This window comes from Seriola aureovittata, chromosome 13 (assembly GCF_021018895.1).
Source record: "Seriola aureovittata isolate HTS-2021-v1 ecotype China chromosome 13, ASM2101889v1, whole genome shotgun sequence".
NCBI classification, from domain to species: Eukaryota; Metazoa; Chordata; class Actinopteri; order Carangiformes; family Carangidae; genus Seriola; species Seriola aureovittata.
This window is the reverse complement of record NC_079376.1, coordinates 8742135-8764250: the sequence shown is the minus strand read 5'-3', so window position 1 is coordinate 8764250 and position 22116 is coordinate 8742135. Positions and strand designations below refer to the sequence as shown.

The 22116-nt window shown below is 41.2% G+C and overlaps 3 protein-coding genes across 6 annotated transcripts; 2 read left to right on the top strand and 1 right to left on the bottom strand.

The window, feature by feature from the left end:
- Window positions 1-892: 892 nt before the first annotated feature.
- Window positions 893-4991, top strand: LOC130179901 (interferon-induced protein 44-like). Of its 2 annotated transcripts, none has more exons than XM_056393037.1 (8): window positions 893-1036; window positions 1816-2312; window positions 2596-2647; window positions 3190-3385; window positions 3624-3776; window positions 3886-4057; window positions 4309-4409; window positions 4503-4991. In XM_056393037.1, the coding sequence occupies exons 2-8, from the start codon at window positions 1832-1834 to the stop codon at window positions 4761-4763; spliced, it is 1416 nt and encodes a 471-aa protein (XP_056249012.1). In that variant the 5' UTR covers window positions 893-1036; window positions 1816-1831; the 3' UTR covers window positions 4764-4991. The 2 variants fall into 2 exon arrangements, with proteins under 2 accessions (XP_056249012.1, XP_056249013.1); XM_056393038.1 differs by lacking the exon at window positions 893-1036 and adding an exon at window positions 1189-1328.
- A 722-nt stretch (window positions 4992-5713) lies between these two features.
- LOC130179902 (growth arrest and DNA damage-inducible protein GADD45 beta-like) lies at window positions 5714-7962 on the top strand. Its single transcript, XM_056393039.1, has 4 exons — window positions 5714-5879; window positions 6415-6516; window positions 6640-6856; window positions 7106-7962. Exons 1-4 carry the CDS (start codon window positions 5842-5844, stop codon window positions 7208-7210), a joined length of 462 nt encoding a protein of 153 aa, XP_056249014.1. The 5' UTR covers window positions 5714-5841; the 3' UTR covers window positions 7211-7962.
- Window positions 7963-10858: 2896 nt separating this feature from the next.
- Window positions 10859-22071, bottom strand: gng7 (guanine nucleotide binding protein (G protein), gamma 7). 3 transcript variants are annotated; one of them, XM_056393609.1, is made up of 4 exons: window positions 21933-22071; window positions 18513-18651; window positions 16735-16850; window positions 10859-16426 (listed from the first exon to the last, which is right to left on the bottom strand). In XM_056393609.1, the coding sequence occupies exons 3-4, from the start codon at window positions 16813-16815 to the stop codon at window positions 16301-16303; spliced, it is 207 nt and encodes a 68-aa protein (XP_056249584.1). In that variant the 5' UTR covers window positions 16816-16850; window positions 18513-18651; window positions 21933-22071; the 3' UTR covers window positions 10859-16300. The 3 variants fall into 3 exon arrangements, with proteins under 3 accessions (XP_056249584.1, XP_056249583.1, XP_056249585.1); XM_056393608.1 differs by lacking the exon at window positions 21933-22071 and adding an exon at window positions 21746-21925; XM_056393610.1 differs by lacking the exon at window positions 18513-18651 and having other exon boundaries at window positions 21933-22051.
- Between the last annotated feature and the right edge of the window lie 45 nt (window positions 22072-22116).

The window sequence follows — 22116 nt, the reverse complement described above, 5'->3', positions numbered from 1 at the left end:
GATTCACAAATGTCTGTTTGAAAGTTGTAAATGTTCCGAAGATATTCACAAATGCTTTTCATCCAATTGTAAATTAATTGACTGTATTCACAGATGTTTTTATTCGTGGAATTAGTTTGTGTATTTGCTTGTATATTTGCAAGATTTCTTTTTTTAAGTTTTCAAATTTGTTTTTTGTTTTTTTAAATTTATACCAAACATCTCCATCTGAAAAAAGCTTTCAGTTGTATTACTATATTATGTAATGTTATGTTTTGTTATGTTGTGTTATGGTATGTTATATCTGTAGATCCCTCCAGTAGTAAACACGAAGCCCGAGGTCATAGTTAAAAGCGGGGTTTATTTTCTGTACCACACCAACCCGTGATAACTGGGTTTAAAGAAAGAGAAAAAATAATCAATAAACAAAAGATGCATGTATGTGTGTCCTGTATACAATTTATGCCCCGACAGCTACAACGGGCAGCATGCAGCGTGCAGCATAAAACACACACATCTTTACGGTATAAATGAATTTCAAACAAAACATACCTCGTAGGCTGCGTGTACTGAAGAGGGTTGATCATTTCTTCGTTACCTTGTCTTAGTCCTTCTTCATGTAAATCATATCACTTCATACAGTTATTATTCACTTCAGCTGCAGCTCATCTGTCCTGCATCCCTTCTCCTGTACCTCCATAGCAAGGTGTGCATTTTTAATTAACTACCGTGCGGAACACCGGAGCGGCAACGGCCAGTTCCGCCTCCAGGATCAATAACAGCAGAAGAAAATAACCAGAACCAAAACTGACAATGTGAGGCAGTAACAATATCCCTTTCTTTGTCTTTGTCTTGCCTCACCAAATAATAAAAAAGTGCAACTCAACTCTCAGAGCAGTCTTACTTCACTTCAGCACCGTGCTTACCTCGGTTATTTTTCTATGTGCTACATGTTTCCAAAGGACGGGACCGTCCTCATAGTTTGAAACCAGTTTCACTTCTGTTTGAATCACAGCGGTCTGCTGCGTCTGTACCGCATCACTCTTTTCTACTGCAGGTGAGTTTGATCTACAGGACATCAACATCTAGCTGCATCCACAGTATTCAGATAAAACAGATGTTTGTCGTAGGTCAGATTTTTGTTTAATCACTTCATTTTAATTTGTTGGGGACTTCGATGACGTTACTTTCGCTTTCAGTGTGAGGCTATTATTACCCGCTTAAGGCGACGCCATCCATTTTATCTTGATATCTTTTTAGCAGCCGAACGTTTTTATGAGTTTGAACGATCTTTGCTTCAGTGTTTAGGGTGTGAAGGAAGAAAAAGTTGGAAACATCTATTCACCGAGGTAAAACTGAGCCTATACACCCTTATCTACCATTTTACCTGTGTCATATGATACAATACAAACCCTTTAACAGACTTTCTACTACAGCCATGAAGTCTGCACACTGTAAAAACTGCAACCTATATTATTTGGCATAAATAAAAATTCGAGGTTGTTAGGTCTTAGAAAAACTTAAAATATCAGCATTTATGGTACAAATTGGAATTGGCACTTGGCAGCACAATGCCCCTGAGCTGAGCTTTCATAAAGATGAGGCTTGACACAATAAATCATTATAAAAAGGGAACCCATGCTCATTTAGAACATTACCAAAAATACAAGTGGGAACAGCATAGTTACTTTGACTCATATTAAATAACATGTTACTGTAACTTGTAATGAGTTAACAGAAGTAAAAATTTAAAGTCGGATAAACTCAAAGCCTAAACTTAAGAGATCAAGTTAAATGACTCAACCATAATATCTCATCCTTGTGCTGCATCCTCAGGTTTGTACCCTCCGCCATGTCTGTGGTCACGTCCGGCCTGTCTAAGGATCAGCAGAAGAAGCTGCACTCTCTCCTCGGTCATGTCAAACTCCACCTGCTCTACAAAGCCAGCGTCCACGGCTTCATTGCCGCTGCTTTCCACGCCCACTGTGACAGACAGGGGCCCACCGTCATCACCGCCTACAACGCCACTGGGTTTGTTTTTGGAGCTTACACCTCTAAAGACTACACCCAGTGCCAAGAGGGCATCAGTGATGAGCGGGCTTTCCTCTACAGCATCGGTGCAGGGGAAGACAAGCCGCTGAGGGTGGGGGGTATCAGCGGACAGTGTGCTTTCACTGATGTATCAACTGGTCCAAATTATGGTGCTTTGGTGTTCCTGAATGAGGACAAACCTCAGTTCCTGTCCAACCCAGGGACGGGCTTCGTCTTTCAGGCAGCAGTGATGCATGGAGAAGACTTAGCGCTGACTGAGTTTGAAGTGTATCGAGTTGAAGGTGTGTAAGCACTTTCTCTTATCAAATATGGAAGGTGCCTTTAATACACTGGGTTATGCTTTCAGAAACAGACAATCTTTTCACAATTCATGCATGAATTTTGCATTATTTCACATGTCTAACAAACGTGATTGATGTTTTTAAATTGAATTAGGCAAATATATGATAAAACAATGGAAGTAAATACAGACTAAGAATGGTATTGTCTCAGTTAAGCTAAGTGAAGTGAATGAATATTGATGACTAGAATGAAATAAGCCAACAATAAATGTGTTCCCTGCAGGTTTGGGAGATCTCCTGGCTAAACCCTGGAGGAACATCCAGTGGACTGCAGAGTATGTAGAAGCACACACTACATTGTCTTAATCTGCAAGCTTAGACAAACATGTTGAATTAATTTCCTTGCTCATAAAACATTTGAGAAGCAGATTTTTACATCTTAAATCTTAAAGCTATATGTAGACCTATGCTCGCTCACATTCTTCTTCTTCACTGCCTTTGTTGGCACACTGCTGCATCCCCACAGGCAACTACCAATCAGTGAAATGGCATGAAACCTAAAAAAACGACTGTGTGCCCACGCGTGCATGATACAAACAAAATGGGAACCGTCTTGTAAAAATATTGCTCTATATCACCACTATAAGTCTAAAACTCCACATCACACCTTTAATGGAGCTATTTGTAGGTTCTGCTATTGCTACATAGCCGGTGTTAGCATTAACAGCTGTTCACTTACCAGTCTTCACCCATCGTTGCGTTTTTACAAGACCATAGGTTATAATCAACCCTCTGAGCAGGTTTAAAGGTTTAACTTCTCACCTCGCTGCAGTGATGTGGGTGTAAATGTGGTCTGTATCATTTCTGCTTCCTCTAGAAGAAGGCAGCAGTCGATGAAGGCCATCCGGAGCTATCAGTCTTGCATCAAAACAGTTCATCAAGCCCGGGTGTTGTTGGTGGGTCCAGTTGGGGCTGGTAAGTCCAGCTTCTTCAACTCCATCAACTCAGCGTTTCGAGGCAACATGACGTCCCAGGCCATCGCTGGTACTGCAGGGAAGAGTGTGACCACTCAGGTACTGGGAAAAAAAAAAGTTTGATTCGTTGTACTACTCTGCTGATATGTTAAAGGGGACATTTGCCCTTTTTGTTTGCTGCAACCTAATCATCGGCCATTAATTCATGAATCAAGAAGTAAGAAAATACCTGAAAAACTGTCGCATGGTGTTGGTCATATAAGGGGTTTCAGTTCCTCAACTGCTTGTAGTATGAACTATACATTATGTCCCATTAAATCACATTTCATGTCTTTAGTTTCGCACCTACACCATCAAGGCAGGGAAAGGTGGTGAAGCTGTTCCTCTGATCCTGTGCGATACAATGGGGCTGGAGGAAAATGCTGATGCTGGTTTGGACATTGAGGACTTAGTCAACATCTACAAGGGTCACGTCAAGGATCGCTACCAGGTCTCCCATATAACTACCGGCCTACTTGCCTGCATCTTTAAGTAACTGATTTCATGTTAGAAATGTAGGCTACTTAGTGATTAATAACAGATGTTTTATTTCTCTTTAGTTTAGTCCCTCTGCTCCTCTCCTGGAGAGCGCTCCGGGCTACAAGAAGCATGTGACCCTCAATGACAGGATTCATTGTGTGGTTTATGTAATGGACACCTGCAAGGTCTCTCTCCTTACCCAGAAAATGCTCGACAAGTTTGCTGCCATCCGTAAAAAGACCAACCAGCTGGGTTAGCAGATGTTATTTTCAGAGTATTTCCACTGTATTGATGTGCATCTTGATAATTTCATGTTAAATATTGTCTGTTTTACAAATATAGATTTATATTACACATTTTTAACATAATACAACAGCAGTAGTCTCTATTTGATTTCACCCTGCACAAGTATAATTCCTTTGCTGTTGCGTTCAAGTTTTCATCTTATCATCTCCTCATCTATTCTTCTGTTCTGGTTTCTTTCCTCTTCTGATTTCTTACAGGTATTCCTCAGATACTTCTGATGACCAAAGTAGACGAGGCATGTCCGCTAGTGGCAGAAGACTTGAAGAATGTTTATCGCAGTGTTTACATCCAGAGGAAGGTAACACTTTTACAGTCAAATACTAAATTAAGAGCCAACTTTTTGCTGGTGCTGGTAACTTAATCCACGTGCATTTGTCTTGCTTTCTTCCAGGCACGGGAGCTGAGTGAGTCTCTGGGCATCCCCTTGTCCTGCGTGCTGCCGGTGAAGAACTACAGTGAGGAGCTGGAGCTGGACCAGGACACTGACATATTGCTCTTTACTGCAGTTGAGCAGATGCTGAACTACGCAGACAGCTTCTTCGAGAACCAGGATATTGAAGATCCCGAGGCGACTGATCAACTGGAGCTCTACAGATCCAACAGTTATCAACAGCCCGTCTTAGCGGAACGCACTGAACATAATGTCGTTTGAAAGACAGAACATTGTCATTTATCCAAAACCTTTTAAATTTAAACTAATGAGTCTGTTTACCAAATACATTTAATGAAAGGTTGTTATCTTTGTCAATTTCTATGTAGTTGTTTTTACTTGTCAGGAGCATAACAACAACTAAAGACAAAATAATTAAAGTATGCCTAAATATTGTCCCATGTGACTCAACTTTTAAGACAACATAGATTAAAAATCTAGAAAACAAGATATTAAATGGATTTTGAAGTGAGATTATTTTGTCAACTTTTAGTGTCAGATATCAAAGACATCAGGAAATTGAACCCATTCATACTTTTTGCTGTATATTTTTGCTGAACCTTAAAAGCCACTTCAGTTATTCTAGTTTAGGCATATTTTTTTCTGTGAAGATCAAAGGAGGCTTTTTGTCACATGCGAACACTTTCAATTCGATTAACTTTTATTGCATTTGCTTGAAGAGCCTGAAGAACAAAAACTGCGTAACTGTCAAAATATTTTGGACCGTATGACTTCAAACTCCTGTGACTTTTAGTTTCACATTGAGGTTACACAGACTTTTCTTTCTCTCAGTTATCCACTAGGTGTCAGTCATAATTTCATAATGACTGGTGGTCATTTATGGAAACTTGGGACGTTATGAAAACAGGAGGATCATGTTGCACAACTTTCCAACTTATTCAAGAAGCTTTTTTTTTTTTTTTTTCAAATCTTTCAGTTGAATTTTATTGATTAATTTCTAGAGAATCAGATGTTTTTCTGCACTGTAATTTCACACATTAAGTCAGAATGACAAAGCAAATGCACTTCTATATTTTGAAAAGTCATGATTCAATGTAACCGCACTAATAAACCCGCATGACAAATTGAAGTTCTGGGATTTTTTTTTTGAGCCAATTGCAAAACTGTGGTAGTGTCGGTGCCGCCCTCTTCTCAGCCCCGGTATAAAGAGTGTGTCGCAACGATGCCAACAACAAACGCTCTTCTTACACGGACCGGACACACCGAGGAAAATACTCAAATAACCGGACTACTTTTAACGCTTTTCCTTTTCGCTGGGATTAATCTCTGATTTTCAAACATGATTCCAGAGGAAAGCTTTGGATCCATCGAGAACAGGTGAGCAATGTCTCGCTCGGGTTTGTGACCTTAACGTCAGATGCAGCGATAGTTTTGTGTCCGTCTGAGCACATGTGGATGGAAGTCGTGTGCTGGACAGTCCCGTCCTTTGACCCCTCGGATCAGAGGCTGGCTGGAGGGCAGATTTTCTAACACGAAATATGATATCTCAGCGCCAAAACTGCTACTACATTACATTTAGCCCAATAACGTTTGAGAACACGAAAGCTCCACTTAAAAAGTTGATGCATGAATATTTTTTGAGTTTAAAAAGTCATATATTCAAAATTTAAGATTTATTTTGCAGTTCTGTGCATGCATGTTGCACAGCCTGCAGTAAGCGTCATGTGTAAGTCCAGCATTCACCATAACTGCTGAAACTGATGCGACTTTCCATTGACTTAAATTGATGAAGTAATTGTTACAAAAAAAAAAAAAACCAAACTGCAAAAGCTGTTTGACATGACCAGAGTTTTGTTTTGTTGCAGAATATAGAATACAAAAGTCTAATTGCTCTGTGTGCCCCCCCCCCCAGGATGCAGTCAGTAGGTCTGGCTCTGGAGGAGCTGCTGGTAACGGCTGAGAAACAAGACTGCCTTACCATTGGCATCTATGAATCAGCCAAACTTCTTAATGTGTGAGTTGGAACTATTTACTTTGGATGCCTCTCTTTCTTTTCAACCTAACCGCCCCAGACATGTGAGCGCAAGTGTCTGCCTGAGACTCACACCAAACACTTATTTTCTCCTTTCCTCCTCAGAGATCCAGACAATGTGGTCCTGTGCGTCCTGGCAGCCGACAATGAAGATGATGTGGCGCTGCAGATCCACTTCACCCTGCTGCAGTCGTTCTGCTGCGACAGCGGCATCACCATCCTGCGAGTCTCCGGCGTTCAGAGGCTCCAGCAGCTGCTGGGAGCAGTGGATGCCAACCGAAACCAGGAAGAGCAGGGAGACCTTCACTGCATGCTGGTTACGGTGTGTAAATTCAGCATAACAGTTGGCTCTTATGTAACTGAAAGTGGAACTGCATCATTACAGATTATTTTCATGCAGTAGCTCAAATGTTGCTTCATAAGTGAACAAACTTCTTTGCACTTTCTGGAACTTTTCAGTTGTTTATCTGTCGTTTCCTTGTGATTTTATTTTTCTTTGCAAATGCTATCTGCAGACCAAAGTCTCCTTAAAGTATGACCATGAATTTGATGTTGTGCGTTTCCTGTGCAGAACCCCCAGGCTGACCACTGCAGGCTACAAGAGGTGGGAACCTACTGCCAGGAGAGCCGACGCCTCGACCAATGGGTGCCTGAACTGGTCCTGCAAGAACGCTGAGGGTCTGGCACCCAAACCCACACCAGGAAATTCTTTCTGGGTTCAGATACTGATGAACTGAAAGATCTGATGTACGCCAAGCTGGGATGTCCTGGAGAGGACTGAGACGGGCTGTCCTGACTGAGGACAAGCAGGAACTAATGACTCAGTGACACGGTCGGAGTGGAGACTGGGTCTATGATCTGCTTTGTGCAAAAGATACAGACAGAAAAGCCGATTCCCACCCAGGACACATTGTTTTTACCTTGGCAGTAAAACAAAATATGAGCTTCTATTTCGTGTTTCTGCTTGTGCATACATAGTGAGTAGCACTATGTTTACGGGGTGTGACATTAATCACTGGAGGAATAGTAGCTTTGCAACAAAACTTCCACACCCAAACTTGTTGTTCCTCAAACATCTGTGTATTACTATGGACAGGACAGGAATGCTGTAGCGGTGAAACTATGCCCAGCATTCCTGTGTATTCTAACATGGGAGAGGTCCACAGAGAGAAGGTGTGAGTGTGAAGGAGTGAGTATGTGTGTGTGAATGTGTGGTATGCGTGCAAAATGCTGAAGTCTTTCTTTAGAAAAGACTGGGCGTGCAGCGTGTGCGTTCCTGAAATGAGCAGCTGAACCTGCGGAGGAATCGTTGCCATGGAAACTGAGATGAAAATGATGTTGGAGTTGAAGTCACAGTATTTATTGGTGTTGCAGGACTGAAAAAACAGCAAAAGGGGCTCAGAACATATATATATATATATATATATATATATAATATATATATATATATATATAATATATATATATATACACAAATTGAACTGTGTTGATGAACAAGTCGGCTTTAAATTGTTATTGTACAGAAAAAGAAAGCAGTCAATATCTTTGTGCCTTCAAGAGAGAGAGAGCTACACTGTTATTAATAATTAATTTATTGGTTTTATCAGCTGTTTGAGTAGCTATTTATTGTATGATTTTTTTCTTTTTGATCTGTTATCTAAGTCAATAAATTATTGTGTTCATAATTACCTGCTTTATCAAATTTCATAAAGTATGCATCACAGAACATGCTGAATCACACAACCACAGTTTACATTTGAGTTGAGGCAATGGAAAAAAACATGTGCACTTGAGGCAAAGTCTTTGTCATTAACAAGCTTGTATAAATTTGCTGCCAGGGTTCCCTGTTGAATGAAACACAAGTCAGTTACAGAGTGAAACTGGGGTGGAGGCAGAAACTCATTGTTTTGGGACAAACTGGCAAAACAAGCTGATGCAGACCTACTGTACCTACAAGCCAAGAAGCAGGGGAAAGAATTTGCAGGAAGAAATGCAAGTTGCCTGTCAAGATTTCAGATTTGATTTGTCAGGAATCAATTGCAGTCTTCCTTTCTTGTTTGCATGTTGTACGTCATATGAGCAACTAAACATGCAGATGCAAGTTTTTCGAAGTGCTGAAGGCCAAAGCATTTGCAGATTACTGTTGGTGTAACCCCACCCTTTCCGCAGTATCTACTCATGATCAGGTATCAGGATGTTCCCGCAACACAGTATAAGTGGTTTGTCCTCCGCTCTGCCCTCCTTTCAGTCTGTTTTGCTCCCCGCTCCACCCTCCGCTATCACATGTCTGTTCACAGCTCTGACTGCAGAGCCGAGGAGAGAGGGAACATTCAGGCACATGGACCTCCCATTTGTTTACAATCGGCTGGACAGGGGAGTGACTGGTGAGAGGGACTGACATCTGATTGGCTGTGTTTCATCCACCCTAAATCGGATTGGCTTTTGCTTGCAGAGGGATCTGGGGGAAGTATGGTTTGAAACTTGGAGGAGACTCGTGACTGTTGAAGCACAGCTTCAAAGGGTACACAGACGGCCTGAGACAGAGGACTGTTACAATGGCATTACTGTGAAATGACCCAACTGGGAGGACCCACCTAGTCATACTCTTTGTTTACTGCCTTTAGTGTACTGCACACGATGTTGCCACTGGGCCAGTGAGCATGTGTGTGCATGTGCATTTATGTATCTTTGCAATCCGTGTGAGAAAAAGCCAGACTTCTCCTACTTACACAGGACAAAAAGAAAAAACAGAAATTTGACTGCAGCTAATAATTAACAAGACTAAGCTGCTGCAGCCATTCTCATGGCTCTGTAATGCATTGTGCAAGCTAAATGTTAATGCATACTTTCAATACTAACATACCAAGGTTTAGCAGGGGTAATCACCATCTAAGTTTAGCATCTTAAAATTAGATAATTAGCACTTAAGGCAAAAAGCAGCTGAGGCTGATGGGAATGTCAGTAGTTCCGCAAATATTACATGGATTCTAATGCGTAACCTTTCCTGGCAAAGTACAGTATGTGGGGTTCTCAAAGTATTTCCAACCTAAAATCTTACAGTTCAGTTTGGTTATAGAGACACTCGATTATCAAGTTCATCAATTCAGTGGGTTCGGTAAGGAGATTAGTGATGACAGACTCTAGGTAAGAATAACAAGACCTCCGGCACACAAAAACACACACAACTGACTTAAGGAAAAGATGGAAAAAATATATTTCTGAACTTAATAGTCCCTTTTTCGCTCAGTTTTAAAATAATACACGTCTCGCCTTTAACAATTTTTTTTTTTTTTTTTTTTTAACAGCACAACACATTAGCTTTAATCACAATTCAAACAAACACAATTCACTCTTTGCTTCACTAAAGCTAGTTCAACAGCTCGGTACTTATGAAGCTTTTACGCCGCGATTAGTTTATAGAGGTGGGCGGCTAAACAGCTCATAACGACCATAAACAGTTTCACATTACATAAAACATTATAACCTGACTGGTTTTGCTCATCGGGTTTTTTCAAAGTACATTAACACAATACCACTCTATAGCAATGAAGTGCTTATGCTAATTGGCTAACTTTGAGTAGCTGACTCACCAGGATAATCCACTTAATTGAGAAGAAACGCCCAACGGAGTTCGTCCAATGATAATTAATCTCTCAACAGCCACATCACAGTTTAGCAAACTTCTTTCCCGTCTATACTCAATTTCACATCTCAAAAACTGGTAAAAAAAAAATGTTAGAAATGTCTTATTTTACCTTCCCGTCTCACACTTCCGCGTCTTCAGGTAGCTGTGTGTCGGTGTACCAATAGCCTGCCTGCGAGACGTTTAGGGGTCATCGGTAAATTGGGGCTACAGAAAATTACCTGAGTTATACAAATATTTGACCATAAAAAGTCACTAAGTTAATAGGATTCATCCTGAGGGAACATGAACATGAAATTTCATGACAGTCCAACCAGTTGTTGAACCACAGATGGCGCTAGAGGAAAGGTAAGGTGATCATCAAAGAGAAACGGACTTATCGTCTGTGATCCTTGAATGTCCCAGATGTCTGCACCAAATTTTGTGTGAATCCATGTAGATGAGAAGATGCGGAGATACTTCACAGGATAGGTGCACTCTGACCTACTGGTGGTGCTAAAGGAAAAGTTAGGGGATTTCGAAAATCATTAGGTTTTATCATCTGGGGACCATGAATGTCATATCAACCCTTCCAGTAGTTGTCTAGATTTCAGTCTGGACCAAAGTGGTGAACTGATCACTATCATCGACAGATGGACATTAGCATTCATTAGCTAAAAGTAAAACTTACACAAAGGCACGTGTTATTATATCATCTTTTTATTAATGTTATCTACTTCTCAATATCGTCTTTTTAAACAGCAATATCCACAAAATATTAACAGTGTGCAAGAAAACATGAGTTATGGCACATCAGAGAACAGTTACAAAAAATAGATATATTTTCTTCATAATCAATCAAGGCAAAAAGATACATATACTGTATGCATACACAGGAGATCAGAACACAAAAGATGAGTCTCGGGAAGGGCTCAGAGCCGATTCAGTGATGTTTGATATGAAAAGTCCACCAGTGAGGAGCCTCAACTCTCCCCACCTGACCAGATATGAATTTCACCGGGCTCCGGCTTTTGTGTCACAACACCAGTGGATTTCCATCTTGAGCCATGTGTTCTACTTTAAGACAGTTCATTCTGTTGATCTGATAACCCCAACACCAGCATTAACACAATATACGCCACTATAAGGCAAACTGACAACCAACCAATCAGACAAACTTTCAGCCGAACCAGCAATTTAGGCCAGCTGTCTCTGATTGTAAGCCCAACCAGCTATGGAATGATTGAAAAACAATGATGATAAAAAAAACAGCATCTGTCAGACACCATCAGGACAACATTAGTGTATGCATGTGTGTGTGCTGATATGATATGCATGTATGTCTTATGCAGTTGTAATTCTCTTTGAGTTTAGATGAAAAAAAAAAAAATGACAAGAAACTGCATTTCCTTTCTTAAACATGTAGAATGATTCAGTTATTTCCTCAATCTTTCAACAGATCAGAGTCAGGCAAAAGTCAATTTAGCCCCTGGATTTGTAATTCTGAGTAACTTCCTACCGGTCACTATGGATTCCTTGTTCTTTTTTTCTTCTCAATTATCTCCACAGATAAGATAAAGGAATTCATTTAATTCAAATGAATAGTTTGACATTTTGAGAAATACGCTTGTTTGTTTGTTTTTTTGCTAAGAGTTAGATTCAAAGAACAGACACTTCCATATGTGTTTGCTAAATATAAAGCAACAACCAGCATCTGGTTAGCTTAGCTTAGCATAAAAAATTGGAAACTGGGAGAAAACAGCTAGCCTATCTCTGTATGAAGACAACAAAATCGGCCCACCAGCACTTCAAAAGCTCACTAAATAATACGTTATATCTCATTTGTTGCTGGTAGGTGAATTTTGTTATCTTTGGACAGAGCCAGCTAGGCTAGCTGTTTCCTTCTGTTTCCAGTCTTTAAGCTAAGCTAACCTATCATCATATCCAGCAAACAATCAACAATCAATTTTTCTAACCGAACTCTCTGGAAAAAAATGAATAAGTGAATTACGCCAAAATGTTAAACTATTCCTTAAGGTCACTAAGGTTTAAATGAGTGGTGAAATAACCTGCAGCTAATACAGTATAGCTGAGACAGGCACAGATATAACTAAACTGAAAAATAAACTATTTAAATAAGTGAATTTGTCATCTTTGTTACCATTATCATAGCTATTATTGGTCATCACATCAAAAATAACCTTCTACACGTCAACTGGATAATTTTAGCGTGTGACAGCAATAGATGTTAGGCTTCTTCCAAATGTGCGGGCTGGCCTCTGATAAAAAGAACGAGTGGAGGCCGTACGTGCCGTTCTGACTCACACAGTATCACATGATCACACTCCTCTGGTCAGAATCTCTCTGACCTGGAATTACAGGGCTACAGTACTGTAACATTACTAGGACACTCTGCACAGCACGAATACACAAATTCATGCATGCGCACTCGAACACACACACATGCAGAAACACACACACACACACACACACACACACACAAAACATGCATACACCTCTATTATTTTCTTCTCTTCAAATCATCTTTTCAGCTACCAAACTCTAGCATCTGACACACACCCACACACACACACACACACACACACACGCACACAAACACACATACCCTCAGCCCTCACTATGGCCTTTCTCCAGCTCCTGATCTCTCTGTACTTTGGGAACGGCCTGCTCTCTCTGTTAGGAACAAAGGCAAATGAAAGATGAAGCAGGGCTTTGTATCAGGAGCCTGATTAGCAGTGATGCTAAAGAGATATTTAACCTTGTATTGTGCCATCAAGTTTTAATTTTTAAAAGGGAATAGTTTCACATTTGGGGAAATATGCTTTCTTGCTGAGAGTCAGATGAGGCAATTTACACCACTCCACTGTCTGTAGGTTAATAATGAAGCTACAGCCAGCAGCTGGTTAGCTTTGGTTAGCATAATGATTGCAAAAAGGGAGAAACAGCTACCCTGGCTGTGTGTAAAGGTGATAAAACCAGCCTTCTAGCACCCCTAAAGCTCAATACAGAAAAATATCATTTTTCCAATCAAATGAATTTAACATCAGGTGTAAATTAGCAAGCGTCAGAGATGGTGGTTGGTGGATTGTGTTACCTTTGCACATTGTCAGGCTAGCATTTTTCCCCTGTTCTCAGTCTGTATGCTGAGCTAAGCTAACTGACTGCTGCTGATAGCTTCATATTTAACCTATAGATATGAGAGTTATGTCAATCGTCACCTCAAACGCTCAGCAAGAACTCAAATAAGTGTTCAAAAATGTTGAACTATTCCTCTAAAGATGAGCTAAAAAGTTGCCAAAAAGCTGCCTTATTTCAAGATTCATACAATGTGGAGCTCTTATGGACTAAATGCAACACTTAACTACTTTTTAAGGCGTCCCTGGTGGCCTTTAACACTCAGAGATGAGTAGGTGTGGACCCATTAACACATAAACAACTGCTCACCTCTCACTACCTCCAAGAAAGCTCCTCACTCCCAAAAACAAGTGTAGCAGGTGGGTCATATTGACCTAGCGATCAGAGAACAGAAAAGCAGTGGGCTCAACCCCCATGACAGTCAATCAACAGCGGTAAGTCCTGTCCCCACCCAGCTCTGTTACTGTAAGTAACTCCTGACAAAAGCTGAAGTGTAATTATGATGGCACAAAGCTCTCTTCTTTCAGCAATTAAAACGTTAAAAACAAGCCTTCAGTGCCAAAGCCCTTATAGCTCCTAAACTAAAAAGAGAGTGTAGGTGTGGTTTATGTGTATGTGTGTGTTGTCCTTGTTGTCTGTCACCCACCAAAGCCAACACTTGAGAAAAAAACTTAAAATCTGTGGGCTGCTCTGGTGTTAAAGGATAGATCAGGAGGTTGGTTTTTGCCACTGGTATGAGGTCCGATGTTGATTCATCCTCTAACAGGATAAAATCCTAAACCTAAGAGGGTTCATGTTTCTAACTTTTACCATTTATTTTATCCTCATCAGGTGGTTGTATTTGTATCTGTGGTTAAAACCAATCTCCGCTATCGCAAGCCTCTAAACTCTGAATGACAAAAAAAAAAAAATTAACAATAAATGAAGACAGATATGATCCTGACAGAACAGAACAGAATAAGTAGTACTAAAAAAATCCAACATCCACAGAGGGGGATTCTGTGTTTAGATTTTGTATCTTACAAACACTGTACAGGATAATACTCAACTGACCAGGTTCCATGGACTCCATAGAAAGAAGAAAACTCAAAAATAAACCCAAAACAGCTACTCTTCAACTTATCACTTCTGCACATGTCTGAAAGAAAGTTTATACACTTTTTTTGTTTCTCTTAACTTCGTTTTTTTCCCCCACTCCATCTTCAGTTTTTACAATCAAGTTTGGTTTTTCAGAGAGGAGGAGCGCTGTGGAGGAGAGGAGGAAACTGAGAGGGGACCTCCGGCTCTTACCGATCCAGACCCTGACCAGTTTGAGCACACCTTAAAGCGAGCTGTTGCACTGGGGAGACTGGAAACTTTAAAGACTGGTAAAGCCAGGCCATATTCATTCTATCTGATTTATAGCCAGGATTATTATGCATTAAAATAAGACACCCCTTCTCTACAGAAGAGGCGAATAAAACAAACAACTCCATCTTTGCACTATCCGTTTGCAATCTATCTCTTCTTTTACATGAGCAGAGAAGGTAGGAAATGGAAAGCATTGTTTTTACTTTTTTGGGATGGCTTCATTTTTAGTTTTTCAGTTTGAGCTCTCTCCTCCAGCCTTGCAGTCCTTGCAGACCGATTCTCAAGTGTGGTCAGTGAATGACCTCGCCCTCTCTCAGGGTAAAGCACAGGGAGGCTTGATGTACAGTAGAAACCCTTGTTTAAGATTCTAGCAGGTACCTGGCGAGGTGTTACCCCCAGCTTAAAATCAGATCTCCTGTCGTTTCATGAATGCTAGCAGGAAAAGAAACCTGATCAGCCAGGGGCAGCACCCATGTCAAAGAAAACAATTAAAAAAAAAGTACAGTATTATCTGTTAAGTAATGTGTCAACAAAATATCAAAACGTACATTGAGTTCACAAACATGTATTTCTTAAGAAAAATGCAGTAAACGTCCGGGGTTATTAGCTTGAGTTCTGTGTAGAGCTGTGTTCCCCTCTTAGGTGCAGATCTGAGGTCAGGTTAGACATCGATTTCAGCCAACAGCAGCCATAATAAACTGCTGTGGAATCAGTGTGACAGCAGATCAGCATCTAGAGACGACTTTCAGTACAGCTTGGCACAGCTGGAGGTTTTGGCCGAAGGCTGCAGACGGCCATATTGAGGCCACAGGCAGAGAAGGTCTGTTGATACAGGTTTTGGGTGGGAACATGCTATAGCCCGATAAAGGCAAAGGCTTTAGCCACTTGCTCCAAAAGGCCCCGCCATGATGTAGCACAGGCAAGTCTGAGGACAAAGCTCTCAGACCTTTTTTTTTTTAACTCCCACATGAAAGAAGAAGCATTTATCGAGCTTTTAATGGGACACCAGGTCGTGTTTGGCACAGTTTGCAGAAGCGCCTACCGCCCATTTCTGTTGCCCACATGCATCCTCCCACTCCCTGCCTATGGCACAGCTGTCCATCCTTTACCCAGCCCCTCATTTCATGACAAAAGAAGGAAAAAAAATCCCAGTTTCCCACTTATTAATGTCCAAATCCCTTTTCAAGTTAAGCTAACACTTGTAGTTAATTTACCAGCATATATGAATATTACCAAAGCACCTTGGATCATACTCAGTGATATACTGATCTCGGCCACTGTGAGCACATGATACCTGCCCCTTAGCTGTGGCTCTGGGGTATGGCGCTTTTCCAGAGTGGCTATTTTGGGAGTGTGTGTATCTGTGTATTTCTGCGTGTGTGTGTGTGTGTGTGTGTGTGTGTGTGTGTGTGTGTGTGTGTGTGTGTGTGTGTGTGTGTGAGGATACTAGATACAGCCCTGTATGACTGGACAGGGCTGCTTGAAGTTGTGAATTTGTATGTGTGTGTCTGGGGATCAATTTAGGTACTGAATGTGTACATTGTGTGTATGTGCATGGCTGTATGTGGATGTGTATTTATGTATGTGTGTGTGTGTGTGTGTGTGTGTGTGTGTGAGGGCAGGAGAAGTGGAGCGCAGCTATAGGATGATGCAGGGTTTCTTGTCCTTGAAAGGGTTTTCGGAGGTGGGAACCCCAACCAGCAGAGGGTCGCTACGAGCGTGCTGCTCACAGTAACTCATCAGGTCTGCTGCTGCTTTGGACACCTGACGAGAGGGAGGAAGAGGTGAGGGAAGGCCAGAGGGGAGGAGAGAAGAGGGTGAGGGGTTAAAATGAGAGGACAATTTGGACAAATATGGGAAAAGAAAAAGATGATGGCAGATGATTGAGGACAGTAGAGAAAGAAGTTGAGAGCGGCATGAGGGAAGAGGATAAGACAGAAGAAACAGGAGGAAGAAGAGGATAAAGGGGAGGAAGAGAAAGGAAAGGGGGAGGGAGGTAAAGAGTATGGTCAGATGTTGATGGATGAGTCCACACAAACTATGACACATGTGGCAGTAAACAATCATCCTACCTTGATGCGTTCGATCCCTGCCTCAATCCTCAGCTGTTCCACTAGTTTCCTGGCCTGGGCGATATTATTAGTGGTAGACATACTGATCCATCAGAATACACCAACACAGGAGAAATCTGAGAGTGAGGGAGAGAGAGAGAAAGGGAAAGAAAAGAGTGACATGAAAAAATGTTCACTATGCAGAAAATGATGGATGATTTCATCAAATATGTTGGCACGCCTTTAGGTGGATATGCAGGGAGAGGGATTTCTCGGCAGAAAACGCACAGTCAGCACATTCTCCACGAAAACTGGACTTTGGATCATAGTTTTGCGTGTGCACACTGACATGCTCTTGCTATGTTTTCATCTGTGCCTTGTGTGTAACTAGGACATGATTGAGTGGATCATCCCAGTGACATGACGGTGAGTTGTGGTTTGAAAATTTACATTTAAACTGTAAACATACTGTAACACCGTGCTTTAAGTCCCCTTTAGTATATGAAATTTTTGTACATTTATTCATATACATTGTTTGGTAATAATTATGAAGACATATTTTATATTATTATTATATATAAGCTTTCACTTATATCTGCTTACAGCTACATTGTAATGTGTTATAAAACCATTTATTAAAAGTCTATGTGCTGTTTATGAATGCTAAATAGGGGGGACTTTCAAACACACACACATGCACATGCAAATATATGTACCATTTAAATGTAAAACATATAAAAGATAAATCTGCTGTGGTCGCTCGGGTCATATAGATACTACTACTTGTGGTGTAACTCACACTGTACTTAAATATACTAATTTTATGCTACATTATAATTCTACTTTGCTAGATTTCAGAGGGAAATAATTGTACTTTTTTCTACACTATATATCTGACAGATCTAATGACTTGTTGCTTTTTGCATTACATTATGAAATACTCTCACAGGGGCCATTTTTTCTGCATAACAAGTACTTTTACTTTTGTTACTTTAACTAGATTTTGTTGATGACACTGTACTTTTAGTTAAGTAGGACTTTAAATGCAAGTCGCCAGCCTGTCACAGCGCTGACATACCATTCAAAAACCATTCACACTCACACCTAAGGGCAATTTAGAATTAACCTATACCTGCATGTCTTTGGACTGGAGGAAACCCATGTAGGGGTTGCTGTGATGTGACAGTGCTAACCACCACATTGTGATATTGATATTGATGTTGGTCAAAACTTTTCTTTATGAAGTAAACAACATATGTATATATATTTTAGTAAGTCAACAATCGCATGATGATTTACAGTAGCCTGGACATTGCATTGATGTTGTACTGATTTATAAAGCAATTCACTTGTCAATAGCCTCATGCAGGGGACTGTGTGGCCTCAGCTGTAGATTTATAGCACCACTGTGAGGTGAACACACGGTGGTGCAACACTTATAATCGAGTAAATATAGAAACATGGCAGCTTCTTGATCATTCATGGAGGTGATGGGCACAGTACAACTAAGAAAAAGCTGTTAAGCATTATTGGATCAATGTTCATCATTTACGCTGAGACTTTACCAAACGTACCGTAAATATAGGCAAGAACTGAAAGATCAGTGAATATTGAAAACCTCATGTCTAAATAGGGATAGTACATCCAAGCTGAGATGTAACTTCTGGATAAAAACACCTGATGTTGTGTTGTGATCAAAACCTCATACAATGTTTTCCTTGTGTCCAGTACACTGTGTTAATTCACAAGTCAGAACTAAGATATTTTCCAGACTAAGTGGACAAAAATAAGAGTATTACCTGACTGATGGTGCACAGACAGGACTTTCTCTGAACACTGATGTGACTGGATGGAGAGGTTCGATCTGAGCAGCCGTTAAACAGTTGCCGAGTCAAAACGACAGAGCTGGGCGATGGCTGAGCTCACATTGGCTTGACTCTGAGTAGACAGAGAACAAGTGACATGAACAGGGGATTTGGCTTTGAGGTAATAAAACATTTTACACATTTCAAAATCTTAGTTTCCACATGCAATTGTGTATATGTGGGAAGGTGAATTGATTCTCTAATTAAAAAAAAAAACTACTCGCTTCAATCAGAAAAAAATCTCAAATGATTCCCCATTTTACTTTGGACCTGGTGGAATGACATTATAAAGGCCAGGGGTGAATGAAACTGCACATTTTCAATAATGAACTGCTAACATTTTGAGATCCTGAGGGTGGAATTTGCACAATTGCCAAACTGTCATCATCAGCTTTATCGTCCACATTACAACATCCATCATCACAACTTCATTTTTCTTCCCAAAAGCACCGGTAACACCAATGATTGATCAGATGATGGGACATTCCTGCATTGCCTTTCAAGTTTTTTCATACCTTTGGTGGACAAATCTTATTAAAAAATCCTTCAGTTTCTTTCTTTTACACTTCTGTCAGTGCAGTGTGAAAGTTTCCCCACCAGCACATACGATCAAACCACACCTCGCTCTTCACCTACATCACGATGAGTGTGTTACGACTGTGTCTCTCACTCTCTCTGTCTCTCAGTCTGTCACCCTCCTTCCCGGGGAGAGTCCTGCTTTAATTACTCTGACTGTGGAGTAGCTCAGAGATTCATGTCTGTAATTAGGGCTTTTGTGTGTGTGTGTGCGTGTATGTGTGTGTGTGTGTATGAGAGAGAGAGAGAAAGAATGGAAGGAGTCAATAGACATATATTATAACACCTGATGAAATTCTCTCTCTTTCTATCTCTGCACACACATTTGTATTATTATACTTGTGAGGACATGTCCCCCAGTCTAACCCTGATTCTAATCCCTATCCTGATTTTAACCCTGAGCCCAAACTCTAATCCCCACTGGACCCTTAGTTGAGACCCTTTGGAGAGTTTCCCTTTTCTTTGTCCCCGTGTCTTCTCACGTGAACATCGTTTGTTGACTTGATTTGGATACTTACGAGGACATTACGTTGACTTAAATTAATTCATTGAAGATTAAAGGTGGATGGATCGACACGTCTTGTTTTGAGAATCGATACTAGCATTAATATAAAAACAACATTAAACAAAAAAATCCCACCAAAAACAAATGAACGTTAGTTTTACATTACATTGTGTTCTGGGCACATGAGCATTTGTTGCCCCTTGTTAACAGGAGTGCAGTGAAGTAATTACCATAACATAGTGACACACAGCACATGGCTCTATAGTCACCTTACTAGTAAAATGTTTAGCTATTAGTTTTGTTATTGGTGATTCTGGCGGTGGTATTACCTGGTATCTGATTAGAATTTTCTTCTTTTTTTTCTGGGGCCTACCAACCAGCCCTATTGGAAATGTACCCTAACTTTAACTTAACCCCTTACCTGAATGTAACCCTAACCTTAACAAAAGCATTAAGAAAAACAAAGAAAAAAAAGTGAACAAATACTACATAAATATGTAAATAAATAAATAAATAAAGCAAGTTTGAAACCTAAAAGGTAATGGTTTACCTTCTGGGGACAGGCCTTCTATCCCCTAATGGGAGGTGTGTCCCCATATAACATACACACACACACACACACACACACATATACACACACACACACTTTTTCCATCACATTATACTCCATGCTTGTCAGTATCTGTCAAAGTTTAAAGAGTAAATCAGCCCATAGCTGCATCACTGACAGCCAACAGATGAATGTGCTGTAGATGTATCAAAATAACAGCAAGTACTTCCTCACAACATACAACAACATCACACACTACAGCCTCTAACATGTGAACACTACAGGCGTTTGGCAGGACTGTTTTTTCAGTGCAACGTGCTGCAATGCGCTCTTATTTTGTAGGCTCAACTCCCTCCAAAAAGATAAAAGTGACACAATCTCCTACAAAGTAACTAGGATAATACTGAAACGAGGTGACATCACTCGCATCCTCTTTGTTTACAAACTGTTGTAACTTTCACACGAGGAGCTTTTGTGTTTTTGAAAGTGAACATTCAAATGCAATGGATGGTTTTGCTCAGAAACGAATGTTTAGATAGAAGCAATAAACGTGGGAAGTCGCAGTGACACACCTTTAAGAGATGAATGACCTGTATCATTATTTTCTTTTTAGATATTATAAGCCTCGTGCTTTGATTTCTTCAGCCTGTTGATTTTTCAAACTTTCTGCTATGGCGCATTCCGTGCCGAGAGAAGGAAGCTGGAGCCTTCACACCAGCACAAACATGAATTTCTTGCCTCTCCACAGCCACATCTCTCCTCTCCTGCGCCTCCAAATTGAACACGTTATCTTGAAAAGCCGATGCACAGAAGCAAAACCCTATACAGAGAGCTGGTCATTTGTCTCGGCCTGGACCAAAAACATCACCAGAGCTGGACAGGCCCCGGCCAGCCAGCCCACGGCCGCTCTCAAGACGCGCAAAAATGCATCAATCCTTATTGATCCTAGCAGCTCCTGAGCGCTGATCGGGCCTACAGTACGGAGCCATGTCCTCCACTATAGGCCCTGCTTGCTGCTCTACCGTGTGAAAACACAATGCGGGCATTTTGATGGATAGAACAGCATGTCCTCTCTCTCCCATGGCTATCCACACACACACACACACACACACACACACACACACACACACACACACACACATACATACATACACACGCATACGCACAGGCGCGCAGTCACAGGCAGACCTTGTGCACATATCAAAGCCGAAGAGATTTTCCCAAGTGAAGACCAGACTAAACCGCTTCAAGTCTGCAAAAAAAAAAAGAAGAAAAAAGGCCCTGGTTGTTAGCCGTGGGAGCAGGGTGGTGACATGTTTTGAGGGAGGCAGGCTCCAGCAGCCAATATAAACCCATCCAGCGACAATGGGCACAAGGCTGGAGCGCATGCCTTTATGTTCCGCTATTATGCAAATTGGTCGGCATACGGCCTACTTCAGCATATAAGATCCAGAGGTTGTTTTTTTTTTTTTTTTTGGATACAGTGGCTTGTGCGTCCTCAGAGTCCAGCCGAGCTGTAGGAAATCTTCCACTGACCCTGTCCCCGGTCCTCCCCACCCTCTCTGCCGGCAAAGGGCTGGGGAAATCCGGATTCGTGACACTGATGAAGCCCCACTCCGCTGCAGCCGCCCTCGGTGACGAGAAGCCGGGGTTGCAGAGACGCACGGACGCGTTACAATGATCATACACAGGCAGAAAAATACCCGAATATTTCCAAACTCACCTCCGAATGCGCTGTATTGGTGATTTAAAGGGCCAGATCCGCTGGTTTCTCACCCTCTCTGCTCGTTCACTCCCCGTCTTCACCGAGCCAAACGCCTCCCCCTCCGATACCAGTGTCTGTCCACTCCTCTACTCCCCCCCTTCTCTTCCTCCCTTCCTCCCTCTCTCCTTCTCCCTCCCTCCAT